The sequence below is a fragment of the Entelurus aequoreus genome, linkage group LG13 (genome assembly GCF_033978785.1).
Source record: "Entelurus aequoreus isolate RoL-2023_Sb linkage group LG13, RoL_Eaeq_v1.1, whole genome shotgun sequence".
Classification (NCBI taxonomy): Eukaryota; Metazoa; Chordata; class Actinopteri; order Syngnathiformes; family Syngnathidae; genus Entelurus; species Entelurus aequoreus.
In genome coordinates, this window is record NC_084743.1 from 41,988,574 (window position 1) to 42,011,685 (window position 23,112).

The 23,112-nt window shown below is 41.5% G+C and overlaps 1 protein-coding gene across 2 annotated transcripts; it reads right to left on the reverse strand.

The window, feature by feature from the left end:
* Positions 1 to 696: 696 nt before the first annotated feature.
* LOC133663856 (cartilage intermediate layer protein 1-like) lies at positions 697 to 10,172 on the reverse strand. Of its 2 annotated transcripts, none has more exons than XM_062068569.1 (9): positions 10,112 to 10,172; positions 9,219 to 9,249; positions 9,104 to 9,134; positions 7,160 to 7,198; positions 6,049 to 6,220; positions 5,147 to 5,253; positions 3,784 to 3,955; positions 2,683 to 2,792; positions 697 to 965 (listed from the first exon to the last, which is right to left on the reverse strand). In XM_062068569.1, exons 2-9 carry the CDS (start codon positions 9,243 to 9,245, stop codon positions 961 to 963), a joined length of 663 nt encoding a protein of 220 aa, XP_061924553.1. In that variant the 5' UTR covers positions 9,246 to 9,249; positions 10,112 to 10,172; the 3' UTR covers positions 697 to 960. The 2 variants fall into 2 exon arrangements, with proteins under 2 accessions (XP_061924553.1, XP_061924554.1); XM_062068570.1 differs by lacking the exon at positions 10,112 to 10,172 and adding an exon at positions 9,474 to 9,545.
* Between the last annotated feature and the right edge of the window lie 12,940 nt (positions 10,173 to 23,112).

Sequence of the window (23,112 nt, forward strand, 5' to 3'; positions counted from 1 at the left end):
TTTCTTGTGACAGAATATATCCCTTTAATGCTGGAAACATTTGCAGCCGCCTCTCGATTCCAGGGAATAACGACAGCCATTGTGTCTTGCTGTGGGAAAGGAGCTTTCTGTATTCAACATCAACGAAGTCACAGTACTCCTTCAAACTCTCAGTGTACACAGTGTAAATGTGGAAGTTCTGGTAGATTTTGAACATGATATTGTCAATTACAGTGCATTCTGCTTCCCATGTGTCACGGCCAGGACGAAAACACGGATACTTTTTCCGCAAATCATCCGTGAAATTGCATTTACGTTTCGGCTTCTCTCTCTTGTGTCTTGTCTGTCACTCAACTCCCTCGCTCTCGCTCTCTCTGTCTCTGCGCCTCCCTCACGGAATGCTGCTGCTTGCGCACGCCTCCACAAGTTGTTTTGTTTTCAACCCCTTCTTAACTCTGTACACGCAACCCTAACTCAAAATGCCAGACATTCGAGGTATTTAAGAAACCCGCCCGGACAGCCCCGCAAAACAGGACATGTCCGGGGAAAAGAGGACATATGGTCAGTCTATTAAATATACAAGTAGGTGGTCCACGCTCCATCAGTTTGAGTGTCCTTAGACTGAAAAACCTTGAAGACCCCTAGTGTAAATGTAGTATTGTGACGTTCCTTGACGGAACTTGCATGCCCAAAACAAATAAACCATGACCAGTGCAATATTTACTTTTATTTGATTTTGACAACATGATGATTAAGAAAGAACATACATTTTTCCAAGGCAAAGAGGTAAGTAAAATTAAGTTTTAATCATTTTTCATATAGTTTAGTTTACCCATATACAGTATCCAAGTTATATTTTTATCGTGAATCAAGAGCTATTAAAGGTTCATTAAAATCCTTGGCTTGATGGGGCATCTAAAGCGTACTTTGTTGTCATGCAACTCTTTGTATTTGTGGCGACGATCAAAACCATCAGATGAGCTAACCTGAAAAAAGGATACATACGGATTAGTAATATAATATTAATGTATGGGATATAACCCGCATATTCACGTCTGTTCTCTGTTTTGCTATGGTAACTGCTCCACAACACTTGTATCAATATACATATGCTATTGTACAGCCACATGACGTCACTAGAGAACATAAAACTACAAAACCCAAAACCAGTGAAGTTGGCACATAAAAACAGAATACAATGATTTGCAAATCCCTTTTAACTTATATTCAATTGAATAGACTGCAAAGACAAGATATTTACTGTTCGAACTGAGAAACTTCATTTTTTTTGCAAATAATCAATTACTTAGAATTGAACGGCAGCAACACATTGCAAAAAAGTTGGCACAGGAGCATTTTTACCACTGTGTTACTCTGCCTTTCCTTTTAACAACACTACGTAAACGTTTGGTAACTGAGGAGACCAATTTTTGAAGCTTTTGAGGTGGAATTATTTCTCATTCTTGCTTGCTCAACAGTCCGGGGTCTCCGTTGTTGTATTTTACACTTCATAATGCGTCACATATTTTCAATGGGAGACAGGTCTGGACTACATAACGTTGCTTGGATGGCAACATATGTTGCTCCAAAACCTGTGTGCACCTTTCAGCATTAATGGTGCCTTCACAGATGTGTAAGTTACCCATGCCTTGGGCACTAATACACCCCCATACCATCACAGATGCTGGCTTTTGAACTTTGCGCCTACAACAATCTGGATGGTTCTTTTCTCCTTTGGTCCGGAGGACACGACGTTCACAGTTTCCAAAAACAATTTGAAATGTGGCCTTGTCAGACCACAGAACACTTTGCATCAGTCCATCTTAGATGAGCTCTGGCCCAGCATTTCCGGTTGTTGTTGATAAATTGCTTTGCATAGTAGAGTTTTAACTTGCACTTACAGATGTAGCGACCAACTGTAGTTAGTGACAGTGGTTTTCTGAAGTGTTCCTGAGCCCATGTGGCGATATCCTTTACACATTGATGTCGGTTTTTGATGCAGTACCGCCTGAGGGATCGAAAGTCACGGGCATTCAATGTTACGTGCAGTGATTTCTCCAGATTTTCTGAACCTTTTGATGACATTACGGACCGCAGATGGTAAAATCCCTAAATTCCTTGCAATAGCTGGTTGAGAAATGTTCTTAAACTGTCGGACAATTTGCTCACGCATTTGTTCACAAAGTAAAGACACTCGCCCCATCCTTGTTTGTGAATGACTGAGCATTTCATGGAAGCTGCCTTTATACCCAATCATGGCACCCACCTGTTCCCAATTAGCCTGTTCACCTGCGGGATGTTCCAAATAAGTGTTTGATGAGAATTCCGCAACTTTCTCAGTCTTTTTTGCCACATATGCCATCTTTATTGAAACATGTTGCTCGTGTCAAATTCCAAATGAGCTAATATTTGCAAAACAAAAAAAACGTTTCTCAGTTCCATCAATAAATATATTGTCTTTGAAGTGTACTCAATTGTATATAGGTTGAAAAGGATTTGCAAATCATTGTATTCTGTTTTATTTACGATTTACACCACGTGCCATCTTTACTGGTTTCCTGGTTTTGTATAAAAGCTCAACCAAAGCAAGTTTGGAAAAATGGGAAATAATGCAAACCACAAGTACATCAATGGGCATTATTATGTTTAAATCATATTTGTATTAGTTTTAATGATTGTTTTTAGGAATGATTCCCGTCTTACCTTTGCGCTGGCAGTAATCAAGTGGACATCTAAAACGTACACGATAATCAGAGCACATTCCTGTGTTCTGGTCTGAATTTCTACAGATGAACCCACTTTTAGTGTCAGCTCTGCAAGAGAACAGAATACAGTGAGAAAATTGTGGGGCATCCACCCTAATATTGTGCTGAAGGGATTGTTAAAGGAGACAAGTTATTTAAATTCTTCACAGATTAAAACTGTTCTCAGGTGTCCTTTTTCAAAATGCCCCAAGCACTGAGATATTATAGAACCCTCTATAAAACAGCCCTGTTTAGAGCATCCGGGAGATGTTACTGAATGGTTTGTTGCAATATGTAATAACTTCATGTTACTTTCTGGTTCCTTATGTATATATGAAGGTAAAGTTCTTACATCGTATTCTGTCTGCGGTGGCTTTGCTTGTGACTAATAGCATGTAACGTTCTATGAGGTGTTTATGGATCTGTTAAACAGAAGCTAACGCGAAGTTAATGAGATTTTAATAAATACAAGTTAAGTTGTACGATTTTGCAAAACATCTGCAGGGTTCATGCCCTGCACCTTATGTTACCTAAGCAACTAATCAAAAATCATTCTCGTTTCACAATGTATGTTGAGTATTTGAAACTTAGATCGGCTTGCTGGGAAATAACATTTTCTGAAATAGGCAGCTCACATAAAACAATCTTGCTTGTATAATTTCACACTCAATGAGTGAGCAGGCGTTCAACAAACCTAAATACAGTATAACCTGTTTAATTGGTATTAACTTACGCTGTTGTCAACATAACCGAAACTGAAACTATTCATTGCTTGCACATATTTGGCTAAAGACATCAGTAGAATGGGTAATAATAAAGGTTTTTTGAATCAACGGTAGTTTGTTGACATAGATCTCCTCCATGTGTGCATATTTTTGTTCAGATTTTTCAGTTTTCATATGTTATTGTATACTTTTATCTAATTGCCTCTGGTAAATTTGTTGTATACCTTAACTACGTAGTCTATAAAGCTTTTGTACAATGGTTACAGTTCCATAAATGTAACTTTTTTTTGTAGGTACAAGATGCTCCCCTTCCAGAAAGAACAGCTAGTACTTACACAGCAACCACATCGCCTGTTGAATACATGCTTAACCCAGATGTAGTTTGGACTTCAATAGCAAGTGGTGCTTGGCAGATTTTATTTGGATTTTCATTGTACAGGTCCTTAAGAGTCTCATAGTCTCCAGTACCAGAGGGGTTGTCTCGATCAAACCAAGGAGTCCAGCAATCTGCAAAAGTCATGTCAAGTTGAAAGAGCTATTAATACGAAGATCACAACAGCTGTTAAAGTAAAAAACAACTACTTCAAATTAGTTAATTTCCTATCTTTCTTTGTCTGGCATATACAGTAACACACTTGTTTATCTTCCTAATCTTATCATTAAAATATTAATGTTGAACAATGAGAATACTTGGACAAAACATCACCTATGAACTGATTAAAAATAACTGATTTCACACAATTAGCTTCTTTTTTGCAGAGACCAAGTAGAACACAACACATTATTTTTTTTCTAAAAATACTACTAATGTCAAAGATGTGCGATATTACAAATATGTTCTGTTTTTGTCGACAGACTCGACACCCATACAGTTGGACTGGCTGGCTCACGTCGACACACACGGTTGTTTCTCCTGTGTTCTGTAACATTTTCTGTCCTTGTGCTCTTATTTTGGTTATATCTCCCATTGTACTCCTTGTTTTGCTGCATTTTCTTTTTTTTTGTGTAGTTTCCTGCCAGCGCACCTGTTTTCTAATTCCAATCAAGTCTATTTAGGTTTACATGTTGCTCTTTCGCCAGCAGTGGATTATTGCCTTTTTGTGCAAAAGTTACACTGCTACGTGTCTTGCGCAAGCATTATGTTTCAGCCGTTTTTTCTCTCTACGTAATGAATAGCATTTTTGACATGCATGCTACCCTTTGTTTCTGCATCCTGGGGTCATGCCATCAACCGACATGCGTCACCGGGACAGAATAATCCAGCCAACAAGTGACCTTGTAAAGACCACTTTCAGTAATGTTGAAATGGCGTTTTGGACCAAGGACTTCCTGGAGTAATTGGAGGCCAGTTTTGTGCGGTACCAACTCAAGTTAAGCTCACTTTTTCTTGACCAAGTAGCCAGCCAGCTACCACCAGTACCAAACCCCCGGCTTACCAAAGCCCAACTCCCACCATTACCTACGCCTTGGCTACACAAGGCTTTGCCTCTTCCAAGACCCGTTTCTATTTATGTACAACATGTATGATATAGAACTGACAATGACGCCAACAGTCGCTATCACCATCATACCACATACACATGTAAAGACATTCAACCATTGACACTCAAGAGTGAGTCACCCCACTACCAGCAATTAAAGAAAGATACACACTCTGAATAATTATTATTAATACATATTAAATATTCAAATGATTACCTTTAAGGCAGAAATTGAGAGGGCACTTAAATCGAACACGATAATCCAAGCACTGGCCTTTTTTCTGGTCTGAATTTAGGCAGATGAATCCTGTGGTTGTGTCAGATCTGCAGAAGAAAAGAGATTCAGTTGCACTTAAAATGATTCAACCCCTGTTAATGACATTGATTTACAAAATGTATACTTCAATAGGTGGCAGATTTCCGTACATGGTGACTGTAATACAGTGGACCCCATTGAAGTAGACATCCCTCAGATTGGCTGACTCATTTAGACATAATCAAAACCAGCCCTTGTTTGTACATTTACTTTTGACTGTGACCTGACACATCAGGAGAATAGTTTACATCGTTTTCTACTGTTACATTGTGTAGTGACATTGTTCACTACTACAACACAGAAAGGGAAATAGCTTCTCAATGAGACTTGTGGTTGCTCACTCTTAGGCTAATACTGCCCCTAGTGTTTTGGCAGAGATTCACAAGTCACGCCACCACAAAAAGGCTACAACACGTTTAAGACGCCATCAGAAGGGCTGGCGTAATGCTGCTTTCACATAATGAAGCCTTTAGACGAGTGGTTGACCTTAACTTGGTTGATTTGAGTGGGTTTCACTGTATTAGTTGTGTAGAACTGAACTATTGCACATTTCTAAACTGCAAAGTGTATTGAATCATTTTGAGTGCAAATGTACATTTGTTTGAAGATACATTTATGGTTTTTTTTGGGTTTTTTAAAAGGACACAAACTATCTTAGCTGCATTCTCGTCACCTCTTTATTCTTTTGATCTGATTTCCTAGATCATGGCAACCTTGTCTACAGAACTGTCAGTTTTTACTCCTGACCTCACTTTTTGAAACCTTTATATTTCTACATTAATATTTTTTCATTCAGTGCTTACACAAAAATGACATCTGAAGACACAATGGCTCCAGATGTTGTCTCAACGTCAATTTGGAGTGGCTTTTGACAGATGTATCCTGGGTATTCACGGCGCAGGTCAAGTAGAGTCTCAAAGTCCCCTTTCCCACTAGGGTTGTCCCGGTCAAGCCACTTAGTCCAGCAATCAGAAGCTAATGTCCAGGAGGAATAAGGTGGTTGTTTTTTGTTGGAGTTGATGTTGCATGTAGGGTAACAAAAGACAAAAACAAATTAATTGGTTAAGAATTCTAAAACAAAGCTGAAAACAATATTGAATGAAAAAAAAATACCAATCCTGGGTCATATTTTAAATCTGATTCTTGCTATAATCAATCCTGTAAATAAGACATGTATTTCTCTTTAAAGCTCTAGTATTTTAAATAAGGAAATTGTGTACTCTATTTTGATTGTCAATTCTATATGCCGGAAACTGTATTCATCAAAAAGGCAATTATAATGATTTGTAGACGTCATACCCGTTGGGTCGTATGCATCTTCTAAGTAACTTGACATATAATGTAAGAAATACTGAGAATTTCTGACTAAAATGTATGTTAAAAGGGCTAACACATGGGCGTCCTTTAACCGCATACAGAAAATTTAAAGGATATGGAAAGCCACTTTGTACATTAAAGATGCTAAAATCTATCTAATGTAAGTCAATATATGCTAAGCCAGGCAGAAAATGGCCATGGCCACTCTTTGGACAAATTTGGCGTATAAAATGAAAATGTTATATTTCTACATAAGTCAAAGCCAATATACTGTAATGTATACAGCATCATAGTCATTAATGGATCCATTTCAAATGTTCTCTTGTGGTACCTGAAGCAGAAGCAGACCAACAATAAGCTTTCCTCTGCCCTAAAGGGCTCTACTTTAATTATGAACTAAATGTCTGCATCATTGCTTATGGTTAAAGAACATTCCGAACAACAACAACAACAAATTATTGATTGACTCAGTCATTCTTTAAAGACAAGGCTTTTGGTACAGTTCGACTATTTTGCAAGTATAACCTTGCCAGTGGACTTCATGCCTTTAAAATTTGAGACCTCATATGCAGAATAAACACAATATAGCCTGCTTACGAGAGCCGCTCCCCGGTGTCCTGGCTTGCACTTCATTTCCTAGAAAAATAAATAAAAAGATACAGAAATTCCAAAAAAAATATGAAGGATCTAACAAGTGGAACACATTAGGGGCATTTGTGATATTTATTATTCTAAATTACTCTTAATTAAGGTCAAAGATGTGGCATGTTACACTTAGCATTTTTGCTGATAGGCAAGAACAGTTCAATTGTAATAGTGGACACCTACTTGAGCATTGCAATTATTGGTTGGCTTTGGAATAAACTTCAATGGCAACACACACACACACACACACACACACACACACACACACACACACACACACTCAGTGGCCTAGTGGTTAGAGTGTCCGCCCTGAGATCGGTAGGTTGTGAGTTCAAACCCCGGCCGAGTCATAAAGACTATAAAAATGGGACCCATTACCTCCCTGCTTGGCACTCGGCATCAAGGGTTGGAATTGGGGGTTAAATCACCAAAAATTATTCCAGGGCGCGGCCACCGCTGCTGCCCACTGCTCCCCTCCCCTCCCAAGGGGTGAGCAAGGGTGATGGGTCAAATGCAGAGAATAATTTTGCCACACCTAGTGTGTGTGACAATAATTGGTACTTTAACACACACACACACATATATATATATATATATATATATACATATATTACCGTTCAAAGGTTTGGGGTCACCCAAACAATTTTGTGGAATAGCCTTCATTTCTAAGAACAAGAATAGACTGTCGAATTTCAGATGAAAGTTCTCTTTTTCTGGCCAATTTGGAGCGTTTAATTGACCCCACAAATGTGATGCTCCAGAAACTCAATCTGCTCAAAGGAAGGTCAGTTTTGTAGCTTCTGTAACGAGCTAAACTGTTTTCAGATGTGTGAACATGATTGCACAAGGGTTTTCTAATAATCAATTACTAATTATTAATGGGACGGCGTGGCGTAGTGGGTAGAGCAACCGAGCCAGAAACCTGAGGGTTGCAGGTTCGCTCCCCGCCTCTTACCATCCAAAAATCGCTGCCGTTGTGTCCTTGGGCAGGACACTTCACCCTTTGCCCCCGGTGCCGCTCACACCGGTGAAATGAATGATGAATGAATGGTAGGTGGTGGTCGGAGGGGCCGTAGGCGCAAACTGGCAGCCTCGCTTCCGTCAGTCTACCCCAGGGCAGCTGTGGCTACAAATGTAGCTTACCACCACCAGGTGTGAATGAATGATGGGTTCCCACTTCTCTGTGAGCGCTTTGAGTATCTAACAATAGAAAAGCGCGATATAAATCTAATCCATTATTATTATTATTATAATTAGCCTTCTGAGCCAATGAGCAAACACATTGTACCATTAGAACACTGGAGTGATAGTTGCTGGAAATGGGCCTCTATACACCTATGTAGATATTGCACCAAAAACCAGACATTTGCAGCTAGAATAGTCATTTACCACATTAGCAATGTATAGAGTGTATTTCTTTAAAGTTAAGACTAGTTTAAAGTTATCTTCATTGAAAAGTACAGTGCTTTTCCTTAAAAAATAAGGACATTTCAATGTGACCCCAAACTTTTGAACGGTAGTGTATATATATATATACACATATACATATATACGTATATAAGGGGATTTTTGGAGAAGTCATACCTTGTACAGTCTCATGACTATAGAGGGAATTACTTGTAGTCATGCACAAAGCAGTGTAAAACACATTTTAGCACATCTAAAGTATTGCTGACACACGTGTCATCATGGTTTCTTACGGGTTACTTGAAAAGTGGGTGAGGCTCCTTTTAGAACCTCGCAAGAGCTCGTCCCACCCCTAGTTTGTACCATAATGACTTTTATAATTTTGTTCTTTCACATGGTATGTCATCATATGCAGGAACTACAGTACAGTACAGATGCTGTACATAAAATTGTGTTACACAAGATTGCATTGCTTAAAAATGATCTTACCTACAAGCAGGGCCACAATCATGATGTACAACTGCAGGATAAAATATGATATTAGGACAATGCATAGTGTTCTGTCAAATGTAATCTTCATATTTATGTCAAGTTGATACATTACCCATCTGATCATGTTTGGAGATGTCATGTTTCTATCAAGAGAGGAGACAGTTTCTTTTATTTATTAAAATTGATATCAGTAATCTACCACGTAGTGAATGCCCTGGACTGATCAATTGCTGAGCTAATAATGAATAATAATGTTTTTCTTGTAAATAGTTTGGTATGGATTATTTGTTTCAGACATGTCTTAAAATGAGTTGGAAAATGTAGAGTTTCATGAATGTCATGACTGGTTTAGATGCATTTACTCAACTGTATTTGGTATTGTTTCCTTTTCCAGCGCTCTTATTTCCAGTGCTATTTCCTGTTTCTTTAACTATTCTGGCCTGAGCGCTGTTTCACACACCTGTCCTAGATTGGTAGTCGTAGCACACCTGTTTTAGGTTGCCAATCAGAATTTTGTGTGTGCTACCGTTTTCTGTGCACTTCCCAGTTTCATTACTCCTGCTTTGTTTTTTACATTAAAGTCATTTTTACCTGTGCACCGCTGTCTTTGTTTCTTGGGGTTCCAGACTGACAGTCTATTGCTGATCATTCATTCACTCCATATCTTAACATGCTGACAATTTTTATCATTTAAATTTAGTTCACTTCCCATGTAAATTATTTTTTATTTTTTTAAATGATAGTAGTTAAGAAAAATAACAGTATATACTATAGTTATAATAATGCTTCCACTATCGACATATATATTTTGATAAGTCAAAAGTGTGAGAGTGAGCTTCTTATCTTGAAGCAATTTTTATTCAAAACCATTTTCTTTTTAAATAATTAAAAAATTTAAGAAGTATACAAATAGTTTTTATAAGAATAGAATTCGATTTCAAGAAAGAAAGCATTGTGACGTTTAAAAATGATAAAACATGCAAATAAAAATGTGAAAGCTCTTACTGTTCAGGATGCTGCTGTTGGTTGTCCTCTGTCTAAATGATGAAAATGCACTGCCTTAAATACTTTGACACAAAGGAGGTAGCCAATCACTAGGAACCTCCCACACGATGGGATGTCACACTCCCAAATATGCTGAAGCTACAGTTAGAGAGTTCAAACTTCATTACAGATAATCAGAGGGTTTATCAAAGTTTTATGTTCACTTTTACAAGTTTGCGAAGCATACACATTTTATGGGAGTGGAATTTCTGTTGAATCATCGAGCATCTTAAAATACAGAAAATGCAACTGGACCTCATACAGATGCAGAGCAACTCGTACAGGTATGTCTTGTAAATCGTGTAAGTCTTGTGTGACTTGAATGTCTCGTATGACTTGTTCATCTTGTCTGTTTCCCTTCTTCCCAATAAATAAAGATCGATGATGTATGTCAATGATATTTAACACTTGGTATTTGCTGCCACACCACCAATCATTGGTTGGATTAAGATGCATTGTAAACCTGTTGCAGTGCATGTTGATATATGACAGGAATGTGTTGATTAGATGATGTATTTTCCTAAAGCTTTCCACACATTCTCTAGGAGTAGACGATACTGCAAATGTTGGTACATTTTACTTGAGATGTTTAATGATCATTGAAAGATTGTGCCTTTAATTTGTTAACAATTACAGGAATAAATAAGAGGACAAATATTTTAGACAAATGTTTTTTAATCTACAAATTCAACAATATATAAACACAACAAGATAAGACTATGTAAAAATATCAACCAAATATTACAATTACAGTAGTACCTCAATTTACAAGCTCAATTGGCTCCATGACTGAGCTTGTGACTCAAAACATTTGTGTCTGTCCCTGAGCAGCCGTTTGGTTGACTCTCCAAGGAAGCCTCTAGCACACACCTCCACTGGGTAAAGATTTACATTCCTTATACTCTGTAACCAGGTCAGCATATCGTCCATCCATTAATTTTTTTAGATTTTGAAAAGCTCTGACATATGTTGTGGCGCTAATCCATTGCATGATTTAAAAAATACCATCTTAAATTGAATTCTAAAATGAACTGCCAGTAAATTGATTGACTGAATATTTTATTGGGCCAAAAGTGTAAAACAGCACATTTACATTTCAAATACTATGTCTAACAGGTCTGTCCAAAAAAGTCCTTGCTGTCTTGTTTCCGTGGGGGTCCTATTCAATTCAATTCAATGACATATATAGTGGCACCGACATTTCAAAAATCATTACAAAAAATACAGGGAATATAACACCATATGTACGTCAATAAAAAGAACAAGCAATAAAACATGGAATAAAGAAAAAAAAGCTGAAAAAAACATTTTAAAAAAGCTATATTTACAACAAGGGGCGGGAGGCTTGTCTGTCTGATGGGAAAACATTGTAATACCTCCTTTTTTGGCCTCCTGTAAAGTGAATTTTCAGGGCTGTTTTGAAAGAGCCGAGCAAATTATTTTTTTGAGGGACGGTGTAGACTTTTGCAAACCAGGGTTGCAGTGCTATAGAATTAAATATTGCCATGTTTGTTTTATGAGTGGGTGGTTCCAGGTCGTTGTTCACTCTCCCTCTAGTTTTGTGACTGTCAGTGTTGCTAACTTTTTGAAGGTAGTTAGACAGATATGCAGGTAAAATGAGCATTTCGGGCAAAATTGCTTTTACAATTTTGCATACCAATCCCATTTAGAGGTAACGTGCTCACATTTTTTATGCCAGTTGAAAGGCAAACAGCAGCATTTTGGACTAACTGAGATTAAAGATTCCTTACACTCTGTAACAAGGTCAGTATATCATCCATCCATTTATTTTTTTAGGATTTGAAAAGATCTGACATATGTTGTGGTGCTAATCAAAGCAAGATTTGAAAAATACCATTTTAAATTGAATCCTAAAATGAACTGCCATTAAATTGATTGACTGAATATTTTTTTAGGCCAAAAGTGTAAAACAGCACATTTACATTTAAAATACTATGTCTAACATGTCTGTCCAAAAAAGTAATTGCTGTCTTGTTTCCGTGGGGGTCCTATTCAATTCAATTCAATGATATATATAGTGGCACCGACGTTTCAAAAATCATCACATAAAATACAGGGGAAATAACACCATATTTACATCAACAAAAAGAACAAGCAATAAAACATGTTTTAAAAAAAGCAATATTTACAACAAGGGGTGGGGGGCTTCTCTGTCTGATGGGAGAAAATGGTATTACCTCATTTTTTGGCCTCCTGTTAAGTTAATTTTCAGGTCTGTTTTGAAAGAGCCGAGCGAACTACTTTTTTGAGGGATGGGGTAGACTATTGCAAACCAGGGTTGCTGTGCTATAGAATGACAATTTGCCCATGTTTGTTTTAAGGGTCGTTGTTCACGCTCCCTCTAGTTTTGTGACTGTCGGTGTTGCTATCTTGTTGAAGGTAGTTAGACAGAAATGCAGGTAAAGGGAGCATTTCGGGCAAACTTCCATTTACAATTTTGAATACCAATCCCATTTAGAGGTAACATGCTCATGTTTTTTGTGCCAGTTAAAACGCAAGCAGCAGCATTTTGGACTAACTGAGATCAGGGCGAATGAGGCCTGGTTCATTCCAACATAAAGTGAGTTGCAGTAGTCCAAAAGTGATTGAAAAAAAAAAAATAGCATGGATTACCCGCTCAAAGTTGTTAAAAGGTAAAAGTGATGTAATTTTGTTGAATCATCGAGCATCTTAAAAGACAGAAAATGCAACTGGACCTCATAGAGAGGCAGAGCAACTCGTACAGGTATGTCTTGTAAATCTTGTAAGTCTTGTGTGACTTGAATGGCTCATATAACTTGTTCATCTTGTCTGTTTCCCTTCTTCCCAATAAATAAAGATCAATGATGAATGTCAATGATATTTAACACTTGGTATTTGCTGCCACACCACCAATCATTAGTCGGATTAAGATGCATTGTAAACCTGTTGCAGTGCATGTTGATATATGACAGGAATGTGTTGATTAGATGATGTATTTTCCTAAAGCTTTCCACACATTCTCTAGGAGTAGGCGATACTGCAAATGTTGGTACATTTTACTTGAGATGTTTAATGATCATTGAAAGATTGTGCCTTTAATTTGTTAATAACAATTACAGGAATAAATTTGCAGTAGTCCAAAAGTGATTAAGAAAAAAAATAGCATGGTTTACCCGCTCAAAGTCGTTAAAAGATAAAACTGATTTAATTTTTGCTCAAAGTCTCAGATGATAAAAACAACAAAGTTAACTTGCTGTTCCCATTTAAAATCCTAAAGAGATTTGTTGAGTTGAGTTTGAGTTTATTTCGAACATGCAAGCATACAACGTGATACATCACAATTTCCAGTTTCTCTTTTCAACATGTTCGAAAAGGAGTAGGAAGAAGCAGAGATTATTTAATCCTACCCCTTTTCTTTACATAACAGTTGCTAAAACTTTTTGTTCACTTCCTGTTCACAATTTATTCACAATAAACTCCATAAGTAATCACAATAAAAATAAATAAATAAATAAATAATAGTAATAATTTAATAATAATAATTGGTGAAGTAAGTCATATTTCATATGATGAGATAAGTAAGATTACTTTAAGAATGAATGAATGGATGGATGAAATAAATTGAGAATGTTTGTCATGGTTCTTCATCTTTGTACTTTGTAAACACTTTAATTTAGAAGAGTTTCTTGAAGTGGATCACATTGTTTGATTGCTTTGCTTAATCCATTCCATAATTTGATTCCCAATAGACTTTTGCTTGTTAGGGTTCAATAAGTCAATATTGAAGTCACCACATAAGAAAATTATTCTTTGACCATTGTCCATGTAAGTTGCCTTGATCCATTCTTCAAATGTTTCTATACTTGACTTAGGTGATCTATAAATACAACTGATGAAAATGTTTTTGCTTTTTTCCTGACATATTTCAATGGTTATACATTCTAAGATATTATCTATAGCAAATGACATGTTTTTTTACCACTTTGTAGTTCAGGTTCTTCATCACGTACACAGCTACTCCTCCATTTTTGTTGGTTCTGTTGATGTAGTTTAATTCATATCCTTCCAGATCAAAATCTATTCCTTTTTTATCATCAATCCATGTTTCTGTGACAGCAATCACTTTGAGGGGTTCGTTGATGTGTTCCAAAAAGTTCTTAATGTTGTTGTAGTTTGCATACAAGCTTCTGCTATTAAAATGAATATTTTACAATTTGTTATCACATGTAATGTTGCTATAATATTGATCATCTGTATAATAAAAACAGTTATTACTGATGTGGGAGAAAAAAATTGTATCTGGATTTATATCATTTTCCAAATCCTGGTTTTTGTGATCTTTGTCGCAAAAAATTTTTAGGTCCATATTTTCTTGTTCAACAATCTTTGATGTTGTTTCAATAATCTCTATAAGATTATTGAAACAATAGGTGGATACAATCCTGAATCTAGGTCCTCTTGTTTAGTCATCCCTTGGAACATAGTAGTGTTGATGCTGAATTTAGGTGCTTGTTTTCTGTCAGAGTCCATTATCATCGTTGTTGTGGAAGCTGTGTAAACTTTAAAAATTGTCCAGGTCCTTGCTGTCATGGACATAACATAATTAATGAAAAACAGTGCAACATAAAAAGGCATTTCTCCTTTCTTTAAACTTAGTTCATCCACAACTTTTTTCTTCTCCTGCTAATAAAGATGTGGCACAATCTTATCGCTGAAGTGGGTGCGCGACGGGATGTCGTAACGTGGCTCAAGCACGTTCAGCATGTGTTTAAAACCCTCGTTTTGCACAACCGAGTCTGCACCTATAAACACACCAATTAAATGGCGCGGGGCGTTGAAGCTCCTTCGTTACTCCGCTCGCCATGACCACGCTGTGTGTAGACTGAACGTGCAAACAACTTTTTTTTTGGTTTCATATATCAAACCGCGGATCACGTGTGTGCCGAACCGAAGACATTGATCCGAACGGATCACGGATCAATGTTGATCCGTTGCACCACTAGTAAACACAGACACAGTCTCTGTAAATATTGTTTACGTAATCTGTGAGTCTTTTAATTCCAAATGAAGTCCAAAATATCTAATTTACGAAAGAAGGACTGAGGTATTTTTTGTACCATATTATGGACTAATTTACCGGTTGTATGTTGGTTTTCTTTATATATATTTGCACATTTTATTAAAGGAATATATTTTGATAGTAAACTGTTATTTAGCTGCTTTTTTTCATCTTATTAAAAAATATACCTTAGAGCAGGGGTCCCCAACCTTTCACCAGTAATGTATGCATTATTTTTACGGACCGGCTTTCCACGTGTGGCAGATAAAAACAGCAAAAAAAATGAGTATGAAAAATCAACTCACCACGCTGAAGTTGTGGGAGCCCTGAGCATGTTCCTTTGCGAAGACATTGTCCCTGGCACATTGATGGCATATACTATATACCAGTGTTTCTTAACCATAGGGCTGGGGCCCAGTAATGTCCGCGGGCACTCCCTAGAATGTAATATATGTGTTTTTCAGCTGTGGTCTGTATAGGCAGCAGCGGTACTCAGTTGTAATACACTTTTCCACCACTTGTGGCATTAATGACAATATAAAACAAACTCCCCCCTCCAATAGGCTCACCACTCATGGGAGGGGCCATAGAGGTCAGGTGCGATGTGAGCTGGGCGGCAACCGAAGGCAGGGCACTTGGCGGTCCGATCCTCGGCTACATAAGCTAGCTCTTGGGACGTGGAATGTCACCTCGTTTGGGGGGAAGGAGCCTGAGCTAGTGCGCGAGGTGGAGAAGTTCCTGCTGGATATAGTCGGACTCACTTCAACACACAGCAAGGGCTCTGGAACCAGTTCTCTTGAGAGGGGCTAGACTCTCTTCCACACTGGAGTTGCACGCAGTGAGAGGCGACGGGCTGGGGTAGCAATTCTTGTTGCCCCCCGGTTCAACCCAGTGGACGAGAGGGTAGCTTCCCTCCGCTTTCGGGTGGGGGGGGACGGGTCCTGACTGTTGTTTATGCTTACGCACCAAACAGCAGCTCAGAGTACCCACCCTTTTTGGATACACTCGAGGGAGTACTGGAAAGTGCTCCCCCGGGTGAGTCCCTTGTCCTACTGGGGGACTTCAACGCTCATGTTGGCAATGGCAGTGAAACCTGGAGGGGCGTGATTGGGAAGAATGGCCGCCCGGATCTGAGTGGTGTTTTGTTATTGGACTTTTGTGCTCGTCACAGATTGTCCATAACAAACACCATGTTCAAACATAAGGGTGTCTATATGTGCACTTGGCACCAGGACACCCTAGGCCGCAGTTCTATGATCGAGGGAGGTGCTAGACATTAAGTCCGAGTGGACCATGTTCCGCACCTCTATTGTCGAGGCGACTGATTGGAGCTGTGGCCGCAAGGTAGTTGGTGCCTGTCGTGGCGGTAATCCTAGAACCCGTTGGTGGACACCAGCGGTGAGGGATGCCGTCAAGCTGAAAAAAGAGTCCTATCGGGTTCTTTTGGCTCATAGGACTCCGGAGGCAGCGGACAGGTACCGACAGGCTAAGCGGTGTGCGGCTTCAGCAATCGCGGAGGCAAAAACTCGGACATGGGAGGAGTTCGGGGCAGCCATGGAAAACGAATTCCGGACGGCTTCGAAGCGATTCTGGACCAACGTCCGCCGCCTCAGGCAGGGGAAGCAGTGCACTGTCAACACCGTGTATGGTGATGACGGTGTTCTGCTGACCTCGACTGCGGATGTTGTGGGTCGGTGGAGGGAATACTTCGAAGACCTCCTCAATCCCACCAACACGTCTTCCTATGAGGAAGCAGTGCCTGGGGAATCTGTGATAGGCTCTCCTATTTCTGGAGCTGAGGTTGCTGAGATAGTTAAAAAGCTCCTCGGTGGCAAGGCCCCGGGGGGTGGATGAGATCCGCCCGGAGTTCCTTAAGGCTCTGGATGATTTGGAGCTGTCTTGGTTGACAAGACTCTGCAGCATCGCATGGACATCGGGGGCGGTACCTCTGGATTGGCAGACCGGGGTGGTGGTTCCTCTCTTTAAGAAAGGGAACCGGAGGCTGTGTTCCAACTATCGTGGTATCACACTTCTCAGCCTTCCCGGTAAGGTTTATTCAGGTGTACTGGAGAGGAGGCTACGCCGGATAGTCGAACCTCGGATTCAGGAGGAACAGTGTGGTTTTCGTCCTGGTCGTTGAACTGCAGACCAGCTCTATACTCTCGGCAGGGTCCTTGAGGGTGCATGGGAGTTTGCCCAACCAGTCTACATGTGCTTTGTGGACTTGGAGAAGGTATTCGACCGTGTCTCTCGGAAGTCCTGTGGGGAGTGCTCAGAGAGTATGAGGTATCGGAATGTCTGATTGTGGCGGCCCACTCCCTGTACGACCAGTGTCAGAGCTTGGTCCGAATTGCCGGCAGTAAGTCGGACACGTATCCACTTATGGTTGAACGCCGCCTAGGCTGCCCTTTGTCACTGATTCTGTTCATAACTTTTATGGACAAAATTTCTAGGCGCAGTCAGGGCGTTGAGGGGATCCGGTTTGGTGGCTGCAGGATTAGGTCTCTGCTTTTTGCAGATTATGTGGTCCTGATGGATTCATCTGGCCAGGATCTTCAGCTCTCACTGGATCGGTTCGCAGCCGAGTGTGAAGTGACTGGGATGAAAATCAGCACCTCCAAGTCCGAGTCCATGGTTCTCGCCCGAAAAAGGGTGGAGTACCATCTCCGGGTTGGGGAGGAGACCCTGCCCCAAGTGGAGGAGTTCAAGTACCTCAGAGTCTTGTTCACGAGTGAGGGAAGAGTGGATCGTGAGATCGACATGTGCGGCGTCTTCAGTAATGCAGACGCTGTATCGATCCATTGTGGTGAAGAAGGAGCTGAGCCGGAACGCAAAGCTCTCAATTTACCGGTTGATCTACGTTCCAATCCTCATTTATGGTCATAAGCTTTGGGTTATGACCGAAAGGACAAGATCATGGGTACAAGCGGCCGAAATAAGTTTCCTCCGCCGGGTTGCGGGGCACTCCCTTAGAGATAGGGTGAGAAGCTCTGCCATCTGGGAGGAGCTCAAAGTAAAGCCGCTGCTCCTCCACATCGAGAGAACAAGATGAGGTGGTTCGGGCATCTGGTCAGGATGCCACCCGAACGCCTCCCGAGCGAGGTGTTTAGGGCATGTCCGACCGGTAGGAGGCCACGGGAAAGACCCAGGAAAGGAAGACTTTTTTCTCCCGGCTGGCCTGGGAACGCCTCGGGATCCCCCGGGAAGAGCTGGACGAAGTGGCTGGGGTGAGGAAAGTCTGGGCTCCCTTATTTAGGCTGCTTCCCCTGCGACCAGACCTCCGATAAGCGGAAGAAGATGGATGGATAGATGGATAAAACAAACAGAAGAAGTCTAGCGCTGATGTCAAAGAGAAATTTCTTAAGCGCAAAAATTATGACTAAAGTGGTAAAGCTTTATTTTCATTTGCACTTTAATTTTATTGACAGTTTAGTGTTGAGTTTTGACTAAGGGGAAATGACAGCTCAGACACCAGGGGGCAGTAATGTTCAATGATTTATTATATATGTAGTTAACATATATATATACAGTATATATATAATAATTAACAATACTAATTTAAGATTAAAGATTAAAGTACCAATGATTGTCACACACACACTAGATGTGGTGAAATTTGTCCTCTGCATTTGACCCATCCCCTTGGGGAGCAGTGGGCAGCAGCGGCGCCGCGCCCGGGAATCATTTTGGTGATTTAACCCCCAACTCCAACCCTTGATGCTGAGTGCCAAGCAAACTATAGAATGGTGTGTGACAAAATCCAAGAGTGTATGTGTGTGACTATATGTGTAGATTAGCTGTTGAGTGTCACCGTAAATGTTGAATGAGGAAGCAGCCAAAACCAAAGAGGGCAACGCAGAAGGGATCCAAAATTTGCGTGAGGTCCGTGGGGCAGAGAGAGGCGTCAGAGTCCGGAGCGGGCGAGTAGTTGAGGAATGAGGGAAGAAGTCAGAGTCCAGAGGGAGATCAAGGGAGAAGTGAGAGGCACAGCTCACTTTCAGGGCGACGGAGGGTAGCACCATAGAGAAAATACGGGAGAACAAACAAGGATGTTAGACACGAGGGGAAAACGCAGGGAGAGAGAGCATAAGCCTTACGGTATCCAAAGAGGTAAACTAACTTCCCGCCTGGATCCTTGGGTCCACCATACAGCTCGCCCTCATCAGTCCCAGGTGTGCAGATTTGCGATTGTGTGCAGGCTTGTCGCTGCGTTGGCGTGCTGCACTCAGCATGAGCGGGGGCGTGTCCCGGGTGAGGAGCCAGAGGAGGAACTGTGACACTCAGTTGCAGGAGGGATGCGGGTTCGAATCCGCGCTGTGACACGACCCCCCCCCCCCCCCATCAGGATAGGCAGGGTACAAAAAATAAACTACAAACTCAAAAAGTAAGGGAGGACGGAGGGGAGAACTGGTGGTGGGTCTCTGGCCCAAATGTCTCAGAAGCCATCGGGGACAAGTCTGGTGGCGGCGAGGTGGACGACCAAGGAAAGGTCGACTTCTTGGCCGTCGGTAAGGAGGACGCGAATGGCGCCGTGGTGCGTCCCGCCGGAAGCGAAGAGGAGGGCGGCGCTGTGGTGCGTCCCGCCGGACACGAAGAGGAGGGTGGCGCCGTGGTACGGCCCGCCGAACACAAAGAGGAGGGTGGCGCCGTGGTACGGCCCGCCGGACACAAGGAGGAGGACACGTTGTCGTCTGAGGCAAAGAAGAAGACGGCGGCGGCGGCGGCGTGGAAGCAGCGGACGGCGGCGGCGGCGTGGAAGCAGCAGATGTCCTCGGCGTGGAAGCATCAGACGTTCTCGGTGTGGAAGCAGCAGACGTCCTCGGTGTGGAAGCAGCAGATGTCATCAGCGTGGCAGGCGGGGAGGAAGACATCATCGGCAAGGCAGGCATGGAAGCAGCAGACGTCGGCGGCGCCGTAGACGAGGAGGACGGCTGAGGAGCTGGCCGACGTGCTGAAGCTGGCGCTGCTGGCCGAGGTGCTGAGGTCGACGCTGCAGGCCGAGGTGCTGAGGTCGACGCTGCAGGCTGAGGTGCTGAAACTGAGGACAGCTTGGGAACTGGTGCTAGCTCAGGGGGACAGCCTGAGGAATGGTGCTAACTCGGGGGCAAGCCTGACTGGTGCTAGCTTGGGGGAAAGCCTGGGGACTGGTGCTAGCTCAGGAACAAGCCTGAAGACTGGTGCTTGCTCGGGGACAAGCCTGGGGACTGGTGCTAGCTGAGGGACAAGCCTGGGGACTGGTGCTAGCTCGGGGACAAGCCTGGGGACTGGTGCTAGCTCGGAGGCTAGCCTGGGGACTGGTGCTAGCTCGGAGGCTAGCCTGGGGACTGGTGCTAGTAGTGTGGTTGGTGGGTGCGGCCAGACAAACTGAAAGACCGTGGATAGCGGTCTTGCTGGCCGCAGCTGTGCTACCCCACCAGCACAGCCATCAGTACCATTCCCCCCCCCCCCCCCCCCCACAAAAGCGGATTCCAGACGCTTCCCGAAAAATCAGGAGCAGTCACAACGGTTGGGAGGGGGGTACCCAGGAGGCGGGCAGATTCCTCCTTCTCCTCATCAGAAAAATCAAAAAGTCCATAATGACCTCCTTGAAGAGGTTGTGAAAAAAAATCCTCAAAAGCTGAGTGAAAAGCAAAAGACATGGTAAAAAAAATTAAACAAAAAAAAATTACTATGATCGGGGCTAGAGTCACTGGGGGCGGGACTAAGGAACTGTGCCGTCAGGTCCCTAATAATTTTGGGAGGAACTTACTGTTGTGTTTTGACTAAGGGGAGATGACGGCTCAGACACCAGGGAGCAGTAATGTTCATTGATTTATTATATATATAGTTAACATATATATATACATATATATATATACATATATATATATATATATATATATATATATATATATATATATATATATATATATATATATATATATATACTGTATATATATATATATATATATATATATATATATATATATATATATATATATATATATATATATATATATATGTATATATATATATATATATATAATAATTAACAATACTAATAAACTATAGAATGGTGTGTGGCAAAATCCAAGAGTGTACGTGTGTGACTGTGTGTGTAGATTAGCTGTTGAGTGTTACCGTAAATGTTGAATGAGGAAGCAGACAAAACCAAAGAGGGCAACGCAGAAGGGATCCAAGATTTGCGTGAGGTCCGTGGGGCAGAGAGAGGCATCAGAGTCCGGGGCGAGCGAGTAGTCGAGGAACGAGGGAGGAAGTCAGAGTCCAGAGGGAGATCAAGGGAGAAGTCAATCAATCAATCAATCAATGTTTATTTATATAGCCCTAAATCACAAGTGTCTCAAAGGGCTGTACAAGCCACAACGACATCCTCGGTACAGAGCCCACATACGAGCAAGGAAAACTCACCCCAGTGGGACGTCAATGTGAATGACTATGAGAAACCTTGTGAGACGCACAGCTCACTTTCAGGGCGACGGAGGGTAGCACCATAGAAAAACTACGGGAGAACAAACAAGGATGTTAGACACGAGGGAAAAACGCAGGGAGAGAGAGCATAAGCCTTACGGTATCCAAAGAGGTAAACTAAGTTCCCGCCTGGATCCTTGGGTCCACTGGTCCTTTATACAGCTCGCCCTCATCAGTCCCAGGTGTGCAGATTTGCGATTGTGTGCAGGCTTGTCGCTGCGTGGGCGTGCTGCGCTCAGCGTGAGCGGGGGCGTGTCCGGGCGAGTAGCCAGCGGAGGAACTGTGACACTCAGTTGCAGGAGAGAAGCGGGTTCGAATCCGCGCCGTGACATTTAGTTAAGAAACATATTTATTATTAATTTATTTAATTTATTTCAGCACAACATAATACATATTGTATTTAAATGTATTGTTTATTTGATTAGTACTTCTTTTTCAAATCAGTTTGACCTCAGCCTAAGGTTTATTTGTTAAATCAATCATACAATAGCTTGACTGATTGTAGCTGAGATAGGCTCCAGCGCCCCCCGCGACCCCGAAGGGAATAAGCGGTAGAAAATGGATGGATGGATGATGCAAAGAAAATAAAAACAAAACAGTGGCCCCCACCAAACACCCCAAAGCTTTGGCAGAAGCATCCCTCTAAAGTGGGTACGCGCAACATCCCCACTTGAATTCTGATTTGAAAGATCTGTTTGTCAGATATGACCTGAACCATTTCAAGGGTGTGCCTCTTAAACCCACACATGGGCTGCTTCCAACCCCTATTCCCATGGCACCACCAGCAATGCTGTTTTCCTGGCTGTAGTCCACAGTACTATGTCTGGCTGCAGTGTGGTACTGCAGATATCTCAGGGAAAGTGGAGTTCTATGTAAAAGTAAGAAATACATTTTATGACAAAAGATTAAATGAAAATAAAAATTACTTTAGATAAACAACGGTCATGTTAAAGAGCATCATCAAGAAAGGCTATAACAGTGGTTCTTAACCTGGGTTCGATCGAACCCTAGGGGTTCTGTGAGTCGGTCTCAGGGGTTCGGTGGAGCCTCCACCGCGGAGGTCAAGACACACCCGACTCATCGTGTAAATAAAAACTTCTCCCTATCGGCGAATTATGGATACCCCCAGTCTTTGCGAGCAATCCTTTTCGAGGGTGCTGGACATAAAAACGAAGAACAAGAACAGACTTTGCTGTGAAAATGACATGAGAGTGGCACTTGCCAAGGTGAAGCCACGCATATCCAAACTGGTCTCTCAAAGACAACAGCAGAAGTCACACTGATTTGCAGGTGTGTATTTGTTCTGAGTTCATGTACTGTGTTGGTTTTGTTCTTTGAACAAGGTGATGTTCATGCACGGTTCATTTTCTGCACCAGTAAAAAAAACATATACATTTTTCTGGATTTGAAAGAAAAAAAAACATTTTATTTTTCACTAAAGAAGGGTTCGGTG

Coding starts and splice junctions, on each gene's coding strand:
- LOC133663856 (XM_062068569.1), bottom strand. CDS start 9,245: ATGACATCTCCAAACATGATCAGATGG. Junction 7,199..9,103: donor GATTGTGGCCCTGCTTGTAG/GTAAGATCATTT, acceptor TTATTTTTCTAG/GAAATGAAGTGCAAGCCAGG. Junction 2,793..3,783: donor ACAGGCGATGTGGTTGCTGT/GTAAGTACTAGC, acceptor GTTCTCTTGCAG/AGCTGACACTAAAAGTGGGT.